Here is a 19,851-nt window from a genome sequence, read left to right on the forward strand (position 1 = left end):
AGGCCTTCCTTTGAGAAAAGCAGGCCAGTCTAATTAGGCTGTTTTCCCCAGTGGCTTGTACTTGCTCTCAACTTCCTTGAAGGACACAGAGCGGTGTTATAAATTTTTTCATGTTTTTGTTTGAGGAGTCAGAAACTCTGGGAAGTGCGATGTTTCAGCACACATTTAAGCAAATGTCTCCTCTAGAGCATTGGCAATTGCACATCCATTATGTTGCAGAAGCAATGAAGCAAGTAATGTATATTTACCCTTCACTTTCTGGGTTTTAATCCCAAACAACATGATAGATAAGATGTAAAATGGGTCCAGATTTCATCTGTCTCTGATGTCAGATGTAAAATGCTTAGCCATATGCTTTGTTTTGTGCCTTTCCCACTGTGTGCATTTTGCATTCCACCATGGTTTTGGATGTACTTTCTATGATGTAATTCACTGCCTCATTGTTTATAATTTGCTATTGATAACATCAACAGCCGTCTCACTGCACAGAATTTAAAGACTGTCTGAGACCACTCATCTCTTGCCTTGGAAATAGGTCCAAGACTGCATCTTCAGTTGTTTCCTTCACTTCTATATCCATTTTTTAATGTGTTGTAGGTGTGGGCCAGGTTTTTCAGTCTTCTCTGTATTATTTGGTTTTATCAGAGGTAGGGTAGAAGGAGATACTGATATGGAAGTGGCAGCTTACTTAGTATTTTGCACTGGCAATTGCAGTAAAATAAATAATGCAAGAGATGAAGCAATGAAGAGACTTTTGGTGGGATGGTAATTTTGGTCTGCGTTCCAATAGAATGATTTTCTGTAGCCTTCTGAGTGTATATAGGCTTATTGATAATAATTGATATTACCAGTTTTCATTCCTCCTGATATGGAATATTCAGCTCTACTTTGTGTCATTATATTTCCTTTTCTTGTTTCCATCACTGGCATGCCCCATAATATGCTAGCCTCACCTCAATAACTGAAACAAGTGGGTTTCATGACCAAACATGCTTTGCTCTCATGGTTTTTTGCATCACATCAAGCACAGGCAAGTGTTCCATGACAGGCCATATATGAATTCACATTTCTGATATTTAAAACATTGAAAAGGGTTGGTTGGAGATGTAAGGCCTTACTCTACAATATAGAAATATGGCTATTATTGAGTTAGGAGACTTTGAACAGTTAAAAGTAGGGATGAGGTTTCTGGTCAGTGCCAAAATCCTTCCCAGTGCATGAAAATTCTTTTTGCTGTGACTTAAGATCAGAGCTCTGAGATGACATCTCTCAAAGGATCTAGTGTTTTGTGTAGTGTCATGATGATTGGTATTTCTCTAATTGAAGTTACTTGTCTATCATTTTTTGTTTCAATTAAGAGATCCCCAGGATGAAGCCTCTAACTTATTTGGGGTGAATCCAAATACCCTCTAAACCTTTCTGTATGAAAAAGGATGACATTTTCCCAATAAGATTCTCAGTTGTTGAATGTATGATCAAGAATATAGGAGCCTGGCACCACATTGAGATCTCTTTGTTGCATTGGCATTTTCTGAATCATTGCTTAGATTTTCTGATGGGGGGGACTGTGTTTTGTTCACAGAAGAAAGATTTACACTATCAGGATTCATGGTTTTTTTATTCAGTATTTGGGTTTCCCACTCACTTCTAAGTGCAAAGGTAAACCCACTACCCATCAAGCAACAGATGTACTCGGGAATGGGATGCTCCCGATGCATCCAGGGCTACCCAAAGCACTATATTGGCATCTCTGCCAGCCTGAATTCTGTCCCTTTGATTATGAAAGTAACAGCACAGCATTGACACAGTTGGCAAACACTCCCAGGCAAAACCACTAGCCAACTGACCCTGGGTGAGCCACCCCTATATCTTTCATCTTGTCGAAGCATGGGCCAAAGTAGTGCATTGAAGTTGGGACCCCCTCCCTCACTCACTAGGATCTCCCTTTCCAAATTTCTAGGTTACAGCACAGAGTAAACACAGGAAGGTTACATTTAGTCACTGTGTTGTTGATCACTAGAATAAACAGCATTTCTCAGCAGTTGAGGTTTTTACTTGGGATGCCATAAATTCAATGAAAAATTTGTGGTTAAATATTATAATTATAGCATTACGCTACAGGGATGTTTCTTACCTGTAACAAAAATATCCTCTTACGGTTCATCCCCCATTCAATATCTCTAGGTGATGAAAAGGTTTGTTCTATCTAAAAATAAATTATTATTGGATTAAAAATTATGTGAATATGGAATCATCAGTCATCATAATTCATTAAACCTCAAATAAAAATAATCAGAAATAAAGTTAGCATATATGTTGAGAACAGGATGTTAAGTTGTTGTTCATCATGAATTAATTTTAAATATACCAATAATTAAACCATGTGAATTATTGCTATCAGGTGAATTTTATTGTGTAGATTAAGTAAGCAAGACTCCCATACAAGAGGACTACTTAATAATTGGCAATGTTTCTGCATTCCATGTTGAATCCTGTCATTAATGGTACAATAAATTCATTTGATAACAAAAATTCATATGGTTTAATTAGTGTTATTCACACTTCAAAGTACAGTTAACATACATACAAGCATTCCAATTTTTCCCAGCATTTTAGCCTGTTTTTCAGTAATGCAATATGACCTGGAATCGTCTTCTGCAACATCTTCTTCTTTAATGCCACCAGAAGCTTGAATTAAAAACACATATAATTTTATAGGCTAAAAGTTGACCATTCTATGTATGCTGCTCAAAACAATTATGGCATATTAAGACACTGATCATGGCAACAATAAATACAGTAATTCCTTACTTGATGAGATAGATGCAGCCCTGAAAAAAAGTGCACTTTATGTACAGATATGTTTTCTTCTATTCCTCCTTTCCTTGGTTGGATTATTATAATATTGCAAATTTCATTTCTTACCTTTTATAAGTTAATTCTTGTAAGTTATTTTTGTTTTGCATTTCAAATTTAATTTTAAGTCAAATTTTAAGTTTAAATTCTGTTATTCTGAAATATTTTGTAAGTTAAATTCTTACCTTAACAATGGTTGCTAAAAGACCACTTCAGATACTTTGTATGAAGATATCATGACTCAGATGGGAATGGCTGTGAGCAGTTCCTTGCATATCATGAGTTCATCACTTGTACAGCCTGCAGTATGTACTCCAATGTCAATCTAGTAGACAATCCTGATTTAAATGATAACTACCTTCTGTGTGCCAGATGTAAGGAGTGTATTGATCTAGAGTTAAAACTTAGGTAGACTGCTGAATGAAGCTGAATCACTGAAGAGGTAAGTAGACACTCTAGAGTTGAATAAATCTGGAAACTCATCAGGAATTAAAGTATCTATTTGTCTGCCAGGTGATCTACTCCTGATTTAGGCATTAAGGGAGAATGATTGGGTACAGACTGCTCTGGATCAAAAAGGAGACAGTTTTATTGGGGAAGGACTATTGGGGAAATGGAGAAATTTTTTTGTAATGATAGGTGGACTAGAACCAGGATATGTCTGCCAAAAGCTAAAACTGATGTGTTACCAATAATTTGGCAGATTTCAAGGGAGTTAAAGAGAGCATTATTATCCACATGGAAACTAACAACATTAATTGCACAAAAACTGATCATTTATTGAATAAATATAGCTTCAAACTTAAAAAATGCAGCAAATCAGGTCAGAACATGTAGCATTTGCAATTCTGTCCAGACATCACAGGAAGGACTATGTGCTGAAAGCCTTGTGGATTAATTTAAGACTTGAGACTGCAAGGCTTTTGGGAAAAATATTTTTTTTTATCAGCATGCCCTGCTCTTGTAAGTAGAAGGAACTCATTTTGTAAAAGTGAAATGTATTACATTTAAACAAAGGTGGGCAAGTTATTGTTTGTTATTTGGTTTTTAGGAGCATTAGCAACTAAGGCCATATTGCTCCGGGATATGCGGTGGTCATTCCCTGACCTTTCCGCATCCTCCGTATTTGGTGGTGACGGGCTCGAACCCCGGTCTAATCAAGAAGCGTGTTCTACGCACTGCCGCTCCTTCCCACCTGGCTACGGAGGCGCCAAGGTGGGCAAGAGTCTTTGCTAATATCATGGAGGGTGACTTAAGGGTTCGGGTAAAGTGCTATACATACATTTATCTGATGATACACGTCAAAGTAAAATTTGTACAAGACCTCACTTTTTTGTCTCTTGTCAAAGAGAAAAAAGCCTTTTGATTGTGGAAAGATGTACCAATGCCAGTGATATTGTAACATGTTTTCTACCCCCTAAATGTGAGACAACTCATTCAATATGCCATAATTTTCAGAAAATGAAAAAAAAAAAAAAAAAACAGGATATACTGGTTTTGTAAATTTTTGTAATGCTGAAGATGTTGGAATCAACATTCCAACATTAACAGCATAAAAAAAAAAAAAAATTCGTACATAATGGTTGAAAATTAAAAGTATGGAATTCAATGCTAAAAGTGAAAACTTACTTTTGTGCTGAGCTGTAAATCAGAACAGATCTTAAAATTTTATAAAAAGTTTATTCGCATACATAAACATCAACATAAGCAAATAACAAATAAAACTGTGTGCCAAGTTTATAAATAAAAGCCAAGCATTACTGAAAGTATTCCATCAGTGTGCATTCAAACAATACTCAGTAGTTGTTAATTTTGTATGCCTTTATGTTTACGCACTCTTGTTGGTTGACCATTTAAGAGTGACCACTCATATGCATTACAGCACACAGTTTGGGTGCATTTTGAACACATTTTTAAAAGAATGGGAAGCTAAAACAGAAAGTAAAATATCTGGATGTGCCTGCTATAAGCAACCACATGAGATGTGTCAGAGTCACAACAAACACAAAAATGGTAATCCTGGCATGTTTGCACATTAATTCTAGAAGTAAGATAATAAGTTTGATGAATTAGAGATCCTGGTTAAATCAACAAATGCAGACATCATGCGAATATCTGAAACATGGTTCCATTCCAATTTACTGGATGCAGAATTTTTACCTCTGCCTGCAGCTCTGGCTAATCTATTATATTAGTCTGCATATCCATCTAGAATTAACAATGGCTCTGATTAATTATTATTATTATTATTATTAGCCATATGGGGCAAGGAAACCTGAGGCTTATGCTGCACCAGCCAAAAAAAAGGCAGATTACAAGAAATCCTTGGCAAGGAGGCAAAGAAAAACAGCAAAGAGTTCTTTAATTATGTAAACTCTAGAAGGAAAGGGATGAATCAGATTGGACCACTTAACATAGATGGGTTGACTACTGATGATCATGCTCAGGTAGCTGATAAACTGAATGAGTATTTTGCATCTACATTCACACATGAGGAGTTATTCAATGAGGGGAATGTCAAAACTTTATCAAACTCTAACAGGGAGCTAAGTTATTTTGTAATAACTAAGAGCAAAGTGATTTGCTCTTAGTTATTACAAAAATGCAACAATTTCTCCTCCAGAGAAATTGTTGAAGTTAAATAGATCCCATCCACCCTGGGGTGGATGGGATCTATCCAGTTATATTAAATGAAGCAGCAAAGGAAGTAAGCAAATCCTTAACCATAATTATGAGAGCTTCCTTGGACTCAGGGGAGGTCCCCATGGAATGGAGGTGTGCAAATTTATCACCAATTCACAAAGGGGGTTCAAAAGGCAACACAACTAACTATAGACCTGTTAGTTTAACTTGTGTTCTGGGGAAAATAATGGAATCATTGGTTAAAGAAGCATTGCAGGATCATCTAGACAAGACTGCAGTAATAGTTAAGACACAGCATGAGTTTGTTAAAGGGAGTCTTGTCTGACCAATTTGATTGGATACTATGATGTGGTCACAAAGGAACTGAATGCCAAAAATAATTTTGATATCATATACTTGGATTTCAGGAAAGCTTTTGATACTGTTGCACATAGAAGACTGCTGTACAAATTGGAGAGGTATGGCATTAAGGGTAAGTTGCTACAATGGATAAAGGGAATGGTTGAGTGGGAGATGACAGAGAGGGGTAATCAATGGATACTGCTCTTTGTGAACAAATGTTATTAGTGGAGTTCCCCAGGGTTTGGTGTTGGGCCCATTGTTGTTTTGTATATTTATCAATGATATTGATCAAGGTATATCAGGTTTAACGTCCAAGTTTGCAGGATTGTTAACGACAGTATAGACAGTATGCTACTCCTACTGGATCTAGATAAGTTAGGCAAATGGGCTGAGAAGTGGTAATTGAAGTTTAACATTGACAAATGCAAAGTACTGCATATGGGTAGCAATAACCGAAGATAAACGTACCAACCATGTGGTACTACACTCAGGGAAGTGGAAAGTGAAAGCGACCTGGGGGTAATTGTGCAGTCAAATATGAAGTTCGCTGAGCAGTGCAGATGGACTGCCAGGGCAGGTCATGGAGTCTTGTCGATGATATATAGGAATTTTGCTAGCAGGGACAGGGATGTGATTATCCCGTTATACAAAGCAATGGTCAGGCCACACCCAGAGTACTGTGTACAGGTCTGGAGGCCTCACTTTAGGAAGGATGTAGGGTTGCTAGAATGGGTACAAAGAAGGGCAACAAGATTGGAGAGGGGAACAAAGGGGTGCTCTTATGAAGAAAGGCTTAATTTCTGCAAATTTCAGCGCATGGAGAGTAGGCATGCGCTGCAATTTGCAGCGCATGCCTACTCTCTATCTCAGATAGATCACCTCAGCTGTGAAGTGATCTGACTGAGGTGTATAAGGCCTTGAATGGGTTGAGCAAGCTGAATGCTGATGGGATTCTTCCTCTTGCTCAGATTAAGAACCTGAAGAGGCACAGATTCAAATTGAGGAAAGACAGTTGTAGAATAGATGTGCGGAAATTTGCCTTTAGCCAGCGGATAGTTGATTGGTGGAACAGACTTCCATCTTTTGTTGTGGAAGTTGATAGGCTAAATAAATTTAAATCTGAGCTGGACAGGCATTTGGAACAAATGGAGGTGAAATGAGAGGGTTTTTTTGGCTGATGGTGCATAAGCTTGCTTTCTTGCATCGTATGCCTATGCTAATGCTTATTCAGTAACTCAAAGTACTGATGTTAATCTTGCCCATCATCTTACTTCCTTGTAAGTTAATTCTGGGGGAGGGGGGATCAGAAAGTCATTTCTTCATATACTTTTGAAGGATATAGTTTTTAATTTTAAATAGAGCATTATAAGATCCCAATTAAAGCACAGAAAACACTTACTAAAGTTTTCTAAGTATTAAATACTTAATACTTACACAAGACTATATTTGTGGACTTCTTAAAATTTCATATAATTAATCAGAGTTCAAACAAAATTCACCTGACATAACTGTACACTTCTTTTTGCTTCCAATAGTCATAAGCAAAACAGATATATAGTTGTTAATATCTTTCCTTAGCGTGATAGTATCTGGTTCCACTCTTGCAGATACAACAGACTGAAAATGAAAAGGAAAAACATTAAAAAAAAAAAACCTGAAAAATGAATTCATTCAAAGAGGAAACTACCGTTATAAAAACATTCTTGTAGCATTTTTAATTAATTAGAGTATTTATCATAAAACTGAAACTCAACTGAAAATTTAAAACTGAAACATATCCATACGCTTTCAGTTTCTTGGTAAGTATTAAAAAAATTTACATTCAGTTTTTGGGTAATATATAAGATGGGTTCATTCTTATCAAAGTTTACTTAAACTCCTTATATGAGTAAATTAATTTTAGTATAGGCAATATGATGTAATGAAGCAAAATTGATACATCAGAGAAAAAAAAAATTTGACTGAATGCAAATTTTAGCACATCTATTCTGCAACCATACTGTTTCAATTTAAATTTAGATCTTTTGGATGTATTATCTAAGAAAGAGCAAAGGTTTCATCAGCATTTAGTTCAATTAACCCTTTTAAAGCCTTCTGCATTTCAGTTAGGTCACTATTACAGACGCCCAGTTTCCAGAAGTTGCAATTACTCATTTACGGAACCCCAGTCTTTCTTGTTAAGAATAGCCTCTTGCTTGCTCAAATAACCTTGTTAGGTATCTCTGCACCCTTCCCAACAGATCTATGACTATCTAAAATGAGGATTCCAAACCTATATGCACTCTTCCACATTTGGTCTAACCATTGCTTCATACAATGGGATTATCACCACTTTGTCTCTGCTGGAAAGTTCCTGGATATCATTGGCAGAACTGCACGAGCTGTTCTAGCATATGCACTGCAGACAGAATCTCCTGTCAGACTGTACAATTACTCCTAGATCTTTTTCATACTTCACTACTTTGAGTTATATTACACTGAAGAGTGTAATATAAATGCTTTACCTGCACAAAGCTACTCAACGAGAGTAGCCTGGTGCAGGCAAAGTTTTTACTGCTCCTGGATTAGAGAAGTTTTTTCTGTTTTATTAGCTTAAATTGGCATATTAACTTATTTTCTAGAGTAGCTTTATATTCCTAGTTATGATACTAAGTTTAAAGTTTAACTTAGGGAGAGATTTTGTAGGTGTTACTTAGTAATGGTAATAGTATCAAATCCACGTGTTACAAGTTGCAGCTCTGCTGAACAAGAAGTTTTTTAGCCATATTTAGGTGCTTTATTGACCAATTGTTATATTAAATTATTTTCTATAAGTAGCTTATAGACCTAGTCAGGATCCTTAGATTATTCTGAATTTAGACAGCGAGATTTGGAAGTTAATTAATACTTAAGTGTCCGTAGATTTACCATTCGTAACTTGCCACCATTGTTGTACGATACAACGTTATATCCCGAACTAGATAGCGTTAGCTTAGTATAGTATATAATATTTTCAATTAATCAGTAAAATCTATTAATCTTGTTAAACTTCATTGTCAATTAAATTGTACTTTTTAACTAAATACGTATAACGACTTAGATTTTACAAACGTAACATAATTAATTAATACATAACTTGATACGGAAGTTATATAAACGGAACTCGTAGATAATACTCGATACTGAAAAATATATATAGCATTATAACTGTATTGGGATACAAGTTTAGGGTTATAATTTTGTACTGAAATTGAAATTTTATTGAAATTAAATCAAAATCATGATTCAAACCAGAGCAGCAAAGCAAAAGGCTCAAGCTAATGGGAGTGCTGTGGCTCAGGGGAGAACTGAGGGGGGCAGTTGCCCTCTGAATCACAGCCTTTTAAAATGCACTACTTGCTTGATGTTTGTAGAGCAATTGGGTACGGGACATGATATTGCCATGGGGGATGTCTTTATGTGTGCGTGATGTAAGGAAATCAGGCAACAACTCAGCGTTGTTATGGGCCTATATGAGAGCTTGAAGGATACAGTTGATGCCCTCGAAGGATCTAAATTGAGGGGCCCATCAAGCTCTTGGCTGCCCACATCAACGCCAGAGCTTGCACTTGGTCATCACGCAACACAGCGGCAACCCCCCAAGGCAGAATGCGCTGGTCCCACAGGAACTAGTAGTTGTTGGTGACTCTATTGAGAGGGAAACGGGGAACATGGCATGTAAAAAGGATAAGTGGACCCGGACCAGGGTATGTCTGCCAGGTGCAAAGGTTGATGAAGTTGTAGAGCAGATATCATCTTTTAAGGGCACAAAAGGTGATATAGTTGTACAAGTTGGCACTAATGATATTAAGAGTAGGAGATTGGCGGAATTACTTAACAAGTACAGGTCACTGATGAAAAAAAGCCATGAATTAGGGTTGAATTTGAAAGTGCCTGCAATTCTGCCCAGATACAATAGGAGGGAGTATATGATGAGAGCCTTGTCAATCAATTCGGCCCTGGAAAGACTGTGCAAGGCTCAACGAGTAGAATTTTTTTCAGCCTGGTCTGTACTTGTTAACAGGAGAGACTGCTTCTACAGGGATGGAATACACTTAAATAGAAAGGGTGCAAGAATATTTGCTGATGCTATTGAGGCAGTGTTAGGTGGATCGCAAAACTGCTAGCTTCGGGGGATACAAGGACTAATAGATTAACAGTAGCCACTGGCAGAGGTGAAAGTGATTCTTGCACTGCTTCTACTGGAATGAGCAGCAGCATGGAAAATAAGATGCAGGATATTTCAGAGACTGCTGGGAGTCATTGCGGTACAAGTAAACACATGGGTTGTGTTAGGGAAACTAAGAAAAGGAACAGGTGCATGCATACTTGCGTGTACACCAATGCTAGGAGTTTGATAAATAAATTTGATGAATTTGAGGTATTGCTCAAAACATCAAAGGCAGATATTGTTCGGATATCAGAGACGTGGTGTCACACAGATATAATGAATGCAGAACTGGAATTTGGGGAGTACAATGTGTATAGAAAGGATAGACAGGATAGGAAGGGAGGAGGCATTATGCTATTAGTAAAGAAACATAAAATCCAAGAAAGCGAAACCAGTCGACATCGCTGGACAGTGTAGTATTGAGTCAGTTTGGTGTGACATAAACATTGGGAGATCAAAATTGAGAGTAGGAGTGTGCTATACGCCTAATGACTCTGATGAGTATAATAAGAAACTGTACAGGGAAATAGAGTGGGCCAGTAAATCAGAGAGTCTTATAATGGGAGATTTTAATTTCCAAGATATTGACTGGAATTTGTGGGTTGGTCACTCACACACTAGCAAGGCTTTTGTGGATTTATTGGATGATTGTTTTCTACATCAGCATGTTTGGGAGGCAACTAGAGGGAGTAATACTCTTGATTTGATTATTATGAGTAGTGATTCTTCATGCATTAAGAATCTGCAGATAAAGGAACCACTAGGTGGCAATGATCACAGTGTGCTGAAGTGGGATTTACTCTTAGAGGTAACTACCATCAGGGGTAAAGGGAAGGGTTTTTGTTTTCATAAAGATGACTACGGTGGTCTGAGACAGTAGTTAAATTCCATACGGTGTGACCAACTGATGATGTTATCAACAGCAAATTCAAAATGAGAAGCATGCAAAGAATTAATCTTGGAAGCTACTAGGATTTACCATGGGATACATAAAAATTAATGGGTCACATGGAAGCCTATAATAGATATAAGCTGGTCTGTAACCAAGTCACAAAGGAGATTAGGCAGGCAAAGGCAGATTTTGAGAAATCCTTCACAAAGGATGCAAACAAAAACAGAAAAGAGTTCTTTACCTATGTAAATTCTAGAAGGAAAGGGATGAATCAGGTTGGTCCACTGGATATTGATGGTTCAACAGTTGAGGATTCTGCTCAGGTGGCTAACAAACTAAATGAGTATTTTGCATCTACATTCACACATGAGGAGTTATTCAGGAAGGGGACTCCCACAGGTGAAGTAAATTCTGGCAGTGAGATAGATGATTTTGTAATAACTGAGAGGAAAGTGGAGGAGAAATTGTTGAGGATAAACATAAAAAAGGCACCCGGGGTGGATGGGATCTATCCAGTTATATTAAAGGAGGCAGCAAAGGAAGTAATCAAACCCTTAGCAATAATTATGAGAGCTTCCTTGGACTCAGGGGTGGTACTCATAGACTGGAGATGTGCAAATGTGACCTCAATTCACAAATGAGGATCAAAGGCTGACACAAGTAATTATAGACCTGTGAGTTTAACTTCTGTTCCAGGAAAATTAATGGAGGCACTGGTTAAAGAAGCACTGCAGGATCATCTAGACAAGACTTCAGTTATAGCTTGGACATAGCGTGGTTTTTTTAAGGGAAAGTCTTGCCTGACCAATTTGATTGGATACTATGATGCGGTCACAAAAGAACTCGATGCAGGGAATAACTTTGATATTATATATTTGGATCTTAGAAAGGCTTTTGATACTGTTTCACATGGAAGACTGCTGCACAAATTGGAGCAGTGTGGCATTGGAGATTTGTTATTTGTTATTTGTTATTTGGTTTTTAGGAGCATTAGCAACTAAGGCCATATTGCTCCGGGATATGCGGTGGTCATTCCCTGACCTTTCCGCATCCTCCGTATTTGGTGGTGACGGGCTCGAACCCCGGTCTAATCAAGAAGCGTGTGCTACGCACTGCTGCTCCTTCCCACCTGGCTACGGAGGCGCCAACATTGGAGGTAAATTGGTGCTATGGATAAAGGGATGGTTGAGGGGGAGAAGACAGAGAGTGGTAATCAATGGACACTGCTCATCATGAACTAATGTTATTAGTGGAGTCCCTCAGAGGTCAGTGTTGGTTCCATTGTTGTTTTCTGTATTTATAAATGATATTGATGATGGTATATCAAGCTTAATGTCCAAGTTTGCAGACGATACAAAGGTTGGCAGGGCTGTTAAGGACACTACTGACGCTATGCTGCTGCAACAGGATCTGGAAAGGTTGAGCAGATGGGCTGAGGGGTGGCAAATGGAGTATAACATTGACAAATGTAAAGTACTGCATATGGGAAACAGTAACCCCAGAGCAATGTATCAACTCTGTGGTACTACACTGACAGTAGCAGAGAATGAAAGGACCTGGGGGTAATTGTGCAGGCAGATATAAAGTTTTCTGAGCAATGCGGACGGGCTGCAAGAGTAGCTCATGGTGTCTTGTCAATGATATACAGGAATTTTTCTAGCAAGGATAAGGAGGTGATTATTCCTTTGTATAAGGCAATCATCAGGCCACACCTTGAGTACAGTATACAGGTCTGGAGGCCTCATTTCAAGAAAGATGTAGAGCTGCTGGAACGAGTAGAGAGAAGGGCAACAAGATTAGTGACTGGAACAAAGGGTTGCTCTTACAAAGAAAGCATTAGCATTAGCAGAGGCATATGATGCAAGAAAGCAAGCTTATGCAGCATCAGCCAAAAAAAAACTTCCACTTCACCCCTCCGTTCGTTTGAAATACATGTCAAGCTGAGCCTAAAATTTATTTAGGCTATCAACTTCCACAACAAGGGAGGGAAGTCTGTTCCACCAACCAACCACCCGCTGGCTAAAGGCAAAATTCCGCACATCTATCCTACATCTGTCTTTCCTCAATTGATTACTCCTACTGTCAGGTGATTATTCTGAGCAAGAGGCAGAATCCCATCAGCATTGAGCATGCTCAAACCATTCAAGGCTTTATACACCTCTATCAGATAACCTCAGCAGTGCATAGTCTCCAGACACTATAATTTGCAAAACTTAAGCCTTTCTTCGTAAGAGCAACCCTTTGTTCCATTCACTAAACTTGTTGCCCTTCTCTGTATTCGTTCCAACGGCTCTAAATCCTTCTTGAAGTGAGGCCTCTAGATCTGTATACAGTACTCAAGGTGTGGCTTGACCATTGTCTAATACAAAGGAATAATCACCTCCTTATCCCTTTTAGAAAAATTCCTGTATATCATTGATAAGACACCATGAGCTACTCTTGCAGCCCATCTGCCCTGCTCAGAGAACTTCATATCTGCCTGCACAATTATCCCCAGGTCCTTTTCATTCTCTACCACTGTCAGTGTAGTACCACAGAGTTGATACGTTGCTCTGGGGTTGTTGTTTCCCCATACGTAGTACTTTACATTTGTCAATGTTAAACTTCATTTGCCACCTCTCAGCCCATCTGCTCAACCTTTCCAGATCCTGTTGCAGCAGCATAGTGTCAGTAGTGTCCTTGATAACCCTGCCAACCTTCGTATCATCTGCAAACTTGGACATTAAGCTTGATATACCATCATCAATATTATTTATAAATACAGAAAACAATAATGGACCCAACACTGAACCCAGAGGGATTCCACCAATAACATTAGTCCATGATCAGCAGTGTCCATTGATTACCACTCTGTCTTCTCCCCCTCAACCACCCCTTTATCCATAGCAGCAATTTACCTCCAATGCCACACTGCTCCAATTTGTGCAGCAGTCTTCCATGTGCAACAGTATCAAAAGCCTTTCTAAGATCCAAGCATATAATATCAAAGTTATTCCCTGCATCCAGTTCTTTTGTGACTGCATCATACTATCCAATCAAATTGGTCAGGCAAGACTTCCCCTTAACAAAACCATGCTGTGTCCGAACTATAACTGAAGTCTTGTCTAGATGATCCTGCAGTGCTTCTTTAACCAGTGCCTCCATTAATTTTCCTGGAACAGAAGTTAAACTCACAGGTCTATAATTACTTGTGTCGGCCTTTCATCCTCCTTTGTGAATTCGGGTCACATTTGCACATCTCCAGTCTATGGGTATCTCCCTTGAGTCCAAGGAAGCTCTCATAATTATCGCTAAGGGTTTGCTTACTTCTTTTGCTGCCTCCTTTAATATAACTGGATAGATCCCATCCACCCCAGGTGCCTTTCTTGTGTTTATATTCAACAATTTCTCCTCCACTTTACTCTCCGTTATTACACGATTATCTAGCTTACTGCCAGAGTTGAATACACCTCTGGCATTCCCCCTCGCTGAATAACTCCTCATGTGTGAATGTCAATGCAAAATATTCATTTAGTTTGCTAGCTACCTGATCAGGATCATCAACAGTTGAACCATCGATATCAAGTGGACCAATCTGATTCATCCCCTTCCTTCTAGAGTTTACATAAGTAAAGAACTCTTTGCTGTTTTTCTTTGCATCCGTTGCCAAAGATTTCTCGTAATCTGCCTAACCTCCTTTGTAACTTGGTTACAGATCAACTTATATCTATCATAGGCTTCTGTGTCACGTTGTATCCCATGCACTTTTCTTCTTTGCCATATGTCTCATTAGTTCATCTAACATCCATTTAGGCCTAAACCTTGAACAATATTTCTTAGTTGGTATGTAAAGCCTAGTAGCTTCCAAGATTAATTCTTTGCATGCTTCTCATTTTGAATTTTCTGTTGGTAACATCATCAGTTGGTCTCACCGTATGGAATTTAACTACTGTCTCAGACCCAGAATTTAAAACAAATACACCAACCGTTTAATTATAATGGTTTAATACTGGAAACTAAAATGTACCAAACGATACTACACTGTAAAATGATATATGCAAAAGACTGATTTAGAAAATAAATATACGATGGAACTTTAATATACAATAAAATATAAATAAATAAAATATTTAAAATACAATAAAGATAAAAGCGATAAAACATTGACTGAAGCTTTCGGAGGCTTCCGCCTCCTTTCTCAACAACAATGATGTTTAAGCAACACATCCTTAAGTAACAGGCTCACAGCACACGTGGTTGACCAGGCGCATGCTCAATATTTCTTCCATACGATCCAGAACCGGAAGCGGCTTGGGAGCTTGGAAATATAAAACGCTCGTCTTTTGCCAGGACCATAGCTTCTAGTAGGGGGTGAAATCGAACACCCCTGTCCCTATTCATACTATTGTTCTCAGACAAGCCTATCCACAAACTCTCTAGCCACTTACGGTCCCAGAACCTGTGCGCCCGGTCAAGGATGACAGCATTCACCAGGGAGACCTGATGATGTTTCTCCCAATAATGCTCAGCAATGGCGGACTTATTGAACTCTGCGGTCTGTATAGCTCGCATGTGCTCCCCCAGACGGTCTTTTAGTCGCCGTCCTGTCGTTAAAGGAACTTAAGCAGGATGAAGATATTGTGGTTCTGCCGGCAGATAAGGGTACATCCACAGTAGTATTAAATAGTGATGATTATCATAAAAGAGCCCTAGATTTATTACAGGATGATAATACATACAAGGTCATCCACAGAAATCCTCTAGCCGGTTTAGAACAACGTGTTAATAAGATTTTATAGCTCTGGTTAAAAACGGGTAAGATTTCTAAAGAAAAGTACTGGTCTATGCATGCAATGGGGTGTCAGCTGCCCAGGTTTTATGGGCTGCCGAAAACACATAAGGTGGGGGTCCCGTTACGACCCATTGTTTCTTTTATTGGGAGCCCTACCTATGCTTTGTCAAAATTCCTGGTGCAGCTGATTTCTCCTATAGTGGGACGGTCCATGTTTGTTGTTAAAGACAGTGTGGATTTTGTGAACTTCGTTAAAAGCCAAAATGTAGGGGAGAATGAAATAATGGTGTCGCTAGATGTGGTGTCATTATTTACTTGTATACCCATAGCCCATGGGGTGGAATGTGTAAAGGTGGCACTACAAAGAGATGATACCCTAAGTACTAGATCGCACCTAAGTGTAGAGGATATATGCTGTGGTGTAGAATTATGTCTTTCGAGTACGACTTTGCTGTATAAAGGAGTTATGTACAAACAGGTTCACGGCACAGCTATGGGTTCTCCTATTAGCGCCATTGTCGCAAACCTGGCAATGGAAGAGTTAGAAAATAGGGTTTTTACAAGTTTGGAGTTCCCTATGCGCAAGTGGAAGAGATACGTGGATGACACGTTCACTTTGGTGCAAAAGGGGAGAGAAGAGGATGTAGTTAGCTTTCTCAATCATTTCTCTCCTTTTATACAGTTCACCTCAGAGGTGGAAGTGAATGGTTCCCTCCCATTCCTGGACATAATGGTGAGTAGAGAAGGCTCCAGGCTTAGTACTACAGTGTTTAGGAAGCCTATGTGTAGGAGCCAGTACACCCATTATAGGTCAGCACAGACTGCCCAGCATAAAAACAACGTGGCCAGGGCACTTTTGGGTAGGGTTAGGACGCATTGTAGCACCTCTGAGGAGAGAGAGAAAGAAATTGGGCAAGTTAGGGTGGATCTTATGAAATGTGGTTACCCCCAGAGGGTCATTGATAAATATAATAGAGGCGTGGAGCCTAATCATGGAATACCGTCTGCCGTTCCAGTCGCCACAGTTTATATTCCCTACTATCCGGGCTTGTCAGATCGAATTTCAAGAATGCTACGTGACTTTCAGGCACGCTGTGTGCAGCTTCCGGGTCGGAAGTTGCACACAGTGTTGTCACAGGTCAAAGACCCCATTCCTGGGGATTCCAGTAGTGGGGTTGTATATGAGATCAAATGCCCGGACTGTGGGGAATGTTATGTGGGGGGAGACAGGACGGCGACTAAAAGACCGTCTGGGGGAGCACATGCGAGCTATACAGACCGCAGAGTTCAATAAGTCCGCCATTGCTGAGCATTATTGGGAGAAACATCATCAGGTCTCCCTGGTGAATGCTGTCATCCTTGACCGGGCGCATAGGTTCTGGGACCGTAAGTGGCTAGAGAGTTTGTGGATAGGCTCGTCTGAGAACAATAGTATGAATAGGAACAGGGGTGTTCGATTTCACCCCCTACTAGAAGCTATGGTCCTGGCAAAAGACGAGCGTTTTATATTTCCACGCTCCCGAGCCGCTTCCGGTTCTGGATCGTATGGAAGAAATATTGAGCATGCGCCTGGTCAACCACGTGTGCTGTGAGCCTGTTACTTAAGGATGTGTTGCTTAAACATCATTGTTGTTGAGAAAGGAGGCGGAAGCCTCCGAAAGCTTCAGTCAATGTTTTATCGCTTTTATCTTTATTGTATTTTAAATATTTTATTTATTTATATTTTATTGTATATTAAAGTTCCATCGTATATTTATTTTATAAATCAGTCTTTTGCATATATCATTTTACAGTGTAGTATCGTTTGGTACATTTTAGTTTCCAGTATTAAACCATTATAATTAAACGGTTGGTGTATTTGTTTTAAATTCTGGATATGTACTCTCCCAACCTTAAGAGTCCTTTTTGAAGATACTGTCTCAGACCACCGTAGTCATCTTTACGAAAACAAAAACCCTTCCCTTTACCCCTGATGGTAGTTACCTCTTTGAGTAAATCCCACTTCAGCACACTGTGATCACTGCCACCTAGTGGTTCCTCTATCTGCATATTCTTAATGCATGAAGAATCACTACTCATAATAATCAAATCAAGAGTATTACTCCCTCTAGTTGCCTCCCGAACATGCTGATGTAGAAACCAATCATCCAATAAATCCACAAAAGCCTTGCTAGTGTGTGAGTGACCAACCCACAAATTCCAGTCAATATCTGGGAAATTAAAATCCCCCATTATAAGACTCTCTGATTTACTGGCCCACTCTATTTCCCTGTACAGTTTCTTATTATACTCATCAGAGTCATTAGGCCTATAGCACACTCCTACTCTCAATTTTTATCTCCCAATGCTTATGTCACACCAAACTGACTTGACACTGCACTGTCCAGCGATGTCGACTGGCTTCACTTCCTTGGATTTTATGTGTTTCTTAGCTAATAGCATAACCCCCTCCTCCCTTCCTATCCTGTCTATCCTTTCTGCAGACGTTGTACTCCCCAAATTCCAGTTCTGCATTCCTTATATCTGTGTGACACAACGTCTCTGATATCCCAACAATATCCGCCTTTGATGCTTTTAGCAATACCTCAAATTCATCAAATTTATTTACCAAACTCCTAGCATTGGTGTACACGCAAGTATTCATGCACCTGTTCCTTTTCTTAGTTTCCCTAACATAACCCATGTGTTTACTTGTACCGCAATGACTCCCAGCAGTCTCTGAAATATCCTGCATCTTGTTTTCTGGGCTTCTGCTCATTCCAATAGAAGCAGTGCAAGAATCACTTTCACCTCTGCCAGTGGCTACTGTTAATCTATTAGTGCTTGTATCCCCCAAGCTAGCAGTTTTCCGACCCACCTAACACTACCTCGATAGCATCAGCAAATATTCTTGCACCCTTTCTATTTAAGTGTATCCCATCCCTGTAGAAGCAATCCCTTCTGTTAAGGCTTAAGTTTTGCAAATTACAGTGTCTGGAGACTAGGCACCAGTGAGGTGATCTGATAGAGGGGTATAAAGCCTTGAATGGTTTGAGCATGCTCAATGCCGATGGGATTCTTCCTCTTGCTCAGAATAATCACCTGAGAGGGCATAAATTCAAATTGAGGAAAGACAGATGTAGGATAGAAGTGTGGAAATTTGCATTTAGCCCACGGGTAGTTGGTTAGTGGAACAGGCTTCCATCCCTCGTTGTGGAAGTTGATAGCCTAAATAAATTTATGGCTCAGCTGGACAGGTATTTCGAACGAATAGAGTGGTGAAATGGGAGTGTTTTTTTTTGTTTTTTTTTCGGCTGATGCTGCATAAGCTTGCTTTCTTGCATCATATGCCTCTACTAATGCTAATGCTTTGATGTATAAGGGAGACTCAACACTGAACCCTGTGGTACATTCTTCATAATATTTGCCTATGAGGAGCAGTGGCCATTTATGACTACTCTTTGTCTCTTTTTGCTTAAGCATCCTTTTATCCATAGCATAAATTTACCCACATTACTCCAATTCATACAATAACCATAACACAGTTGATTTACAAATTTAGAACCACAGCATCGGTAACAGATGTAAAACCTGCAGATCGGATGTGTTTGGCATGCACTCCAGAACACATGGAAAAAATCAATGCAATGTTACGATGCAGTCTTTGAACATCTGTAAGTTGTCAATCAAGAGAACTGAACATGCTGGAATGAAGTGCGCACTATATATTACATATTCAATGTTCTCCCCAGAAAATTTTGTCAGCCGGGTGGCATTATGATGTAGCCAGGTGGGGAAGTGTAATGCTTCGCAATATTATAAAATTTTCTGTTATTTATAAATGTGACTTAAGCAATCCAGAGCAAAAATTAATTTCATAATTTAACATATGCTCCTGTTGCATTGACCTCAATCGCATAGTATATTTGAATTAATATTGATCGAGATCAGTGAGCAGTACTGTATGGTACTGCGAGAATCGCTTAAATTTTAGCTGGGTGATCAGTTAAATTCACCAGGGTGCACCCATTCGATAGATCCTGGGGAGAACACTACATATCGATTTAAAGTCCATTCCATATAAAAGAACAAACGGTTCAACAATTACTTGTTTGTGATTTGAATACACATTTTAATTTCTACAATCTATTCCTACAGAAGGTGAACAGTCCAGACATA

The 19,851-nt window shown here is 39.0% G+C and overlaps 1 protein-coding gene across 1 annotated transcript in view; it reads right to left on the reverse strand.

Annotated features, from left to right (window-relative positions):
* The window catches only part of LOC150080578 (uncharacterized), a 192,123-nt gene that overhangs the window by 66,643 nt on the left and 105,629 nt on the right, over positions 1–19,851 (reverse strand). Inside the window, exons 11-13 of the mRNA XM_090380744.1 lie at positions 7,341–7,458; positions 2,588–2,688; positions 2,135–2,206 (exon numbers count right to left, since the gene is read on the reverse strand). Coding sequence (XP_090236870.1) covers positions 2,135–2,206; positions 2,588–2,688; positions 7,341–7,458 — 291 coding nt within the window. The remainder of the gene's footprint in view (positions 1–2,134; positions 2,207–2,587; positions 2,689–7,340; positions 7,459–19,851) is intronic.

This window comes from Mastigoproctus giganteus, chromosome 9 (assembly GCF_048544385.1).
Source record: "Mastigoproctus giganteus isolate SK-2022 chromosome 9, ASM4854438v1, whole genome shotgun sequence".
Taxonomy (NCBI): domain Eukaryota; kingdom Metazoa; phylum Arthropoda; class Arachnida; order Uropygi; family Thelyphonidae; genus Mastigoproctus; species Mastigoproctus giganteus.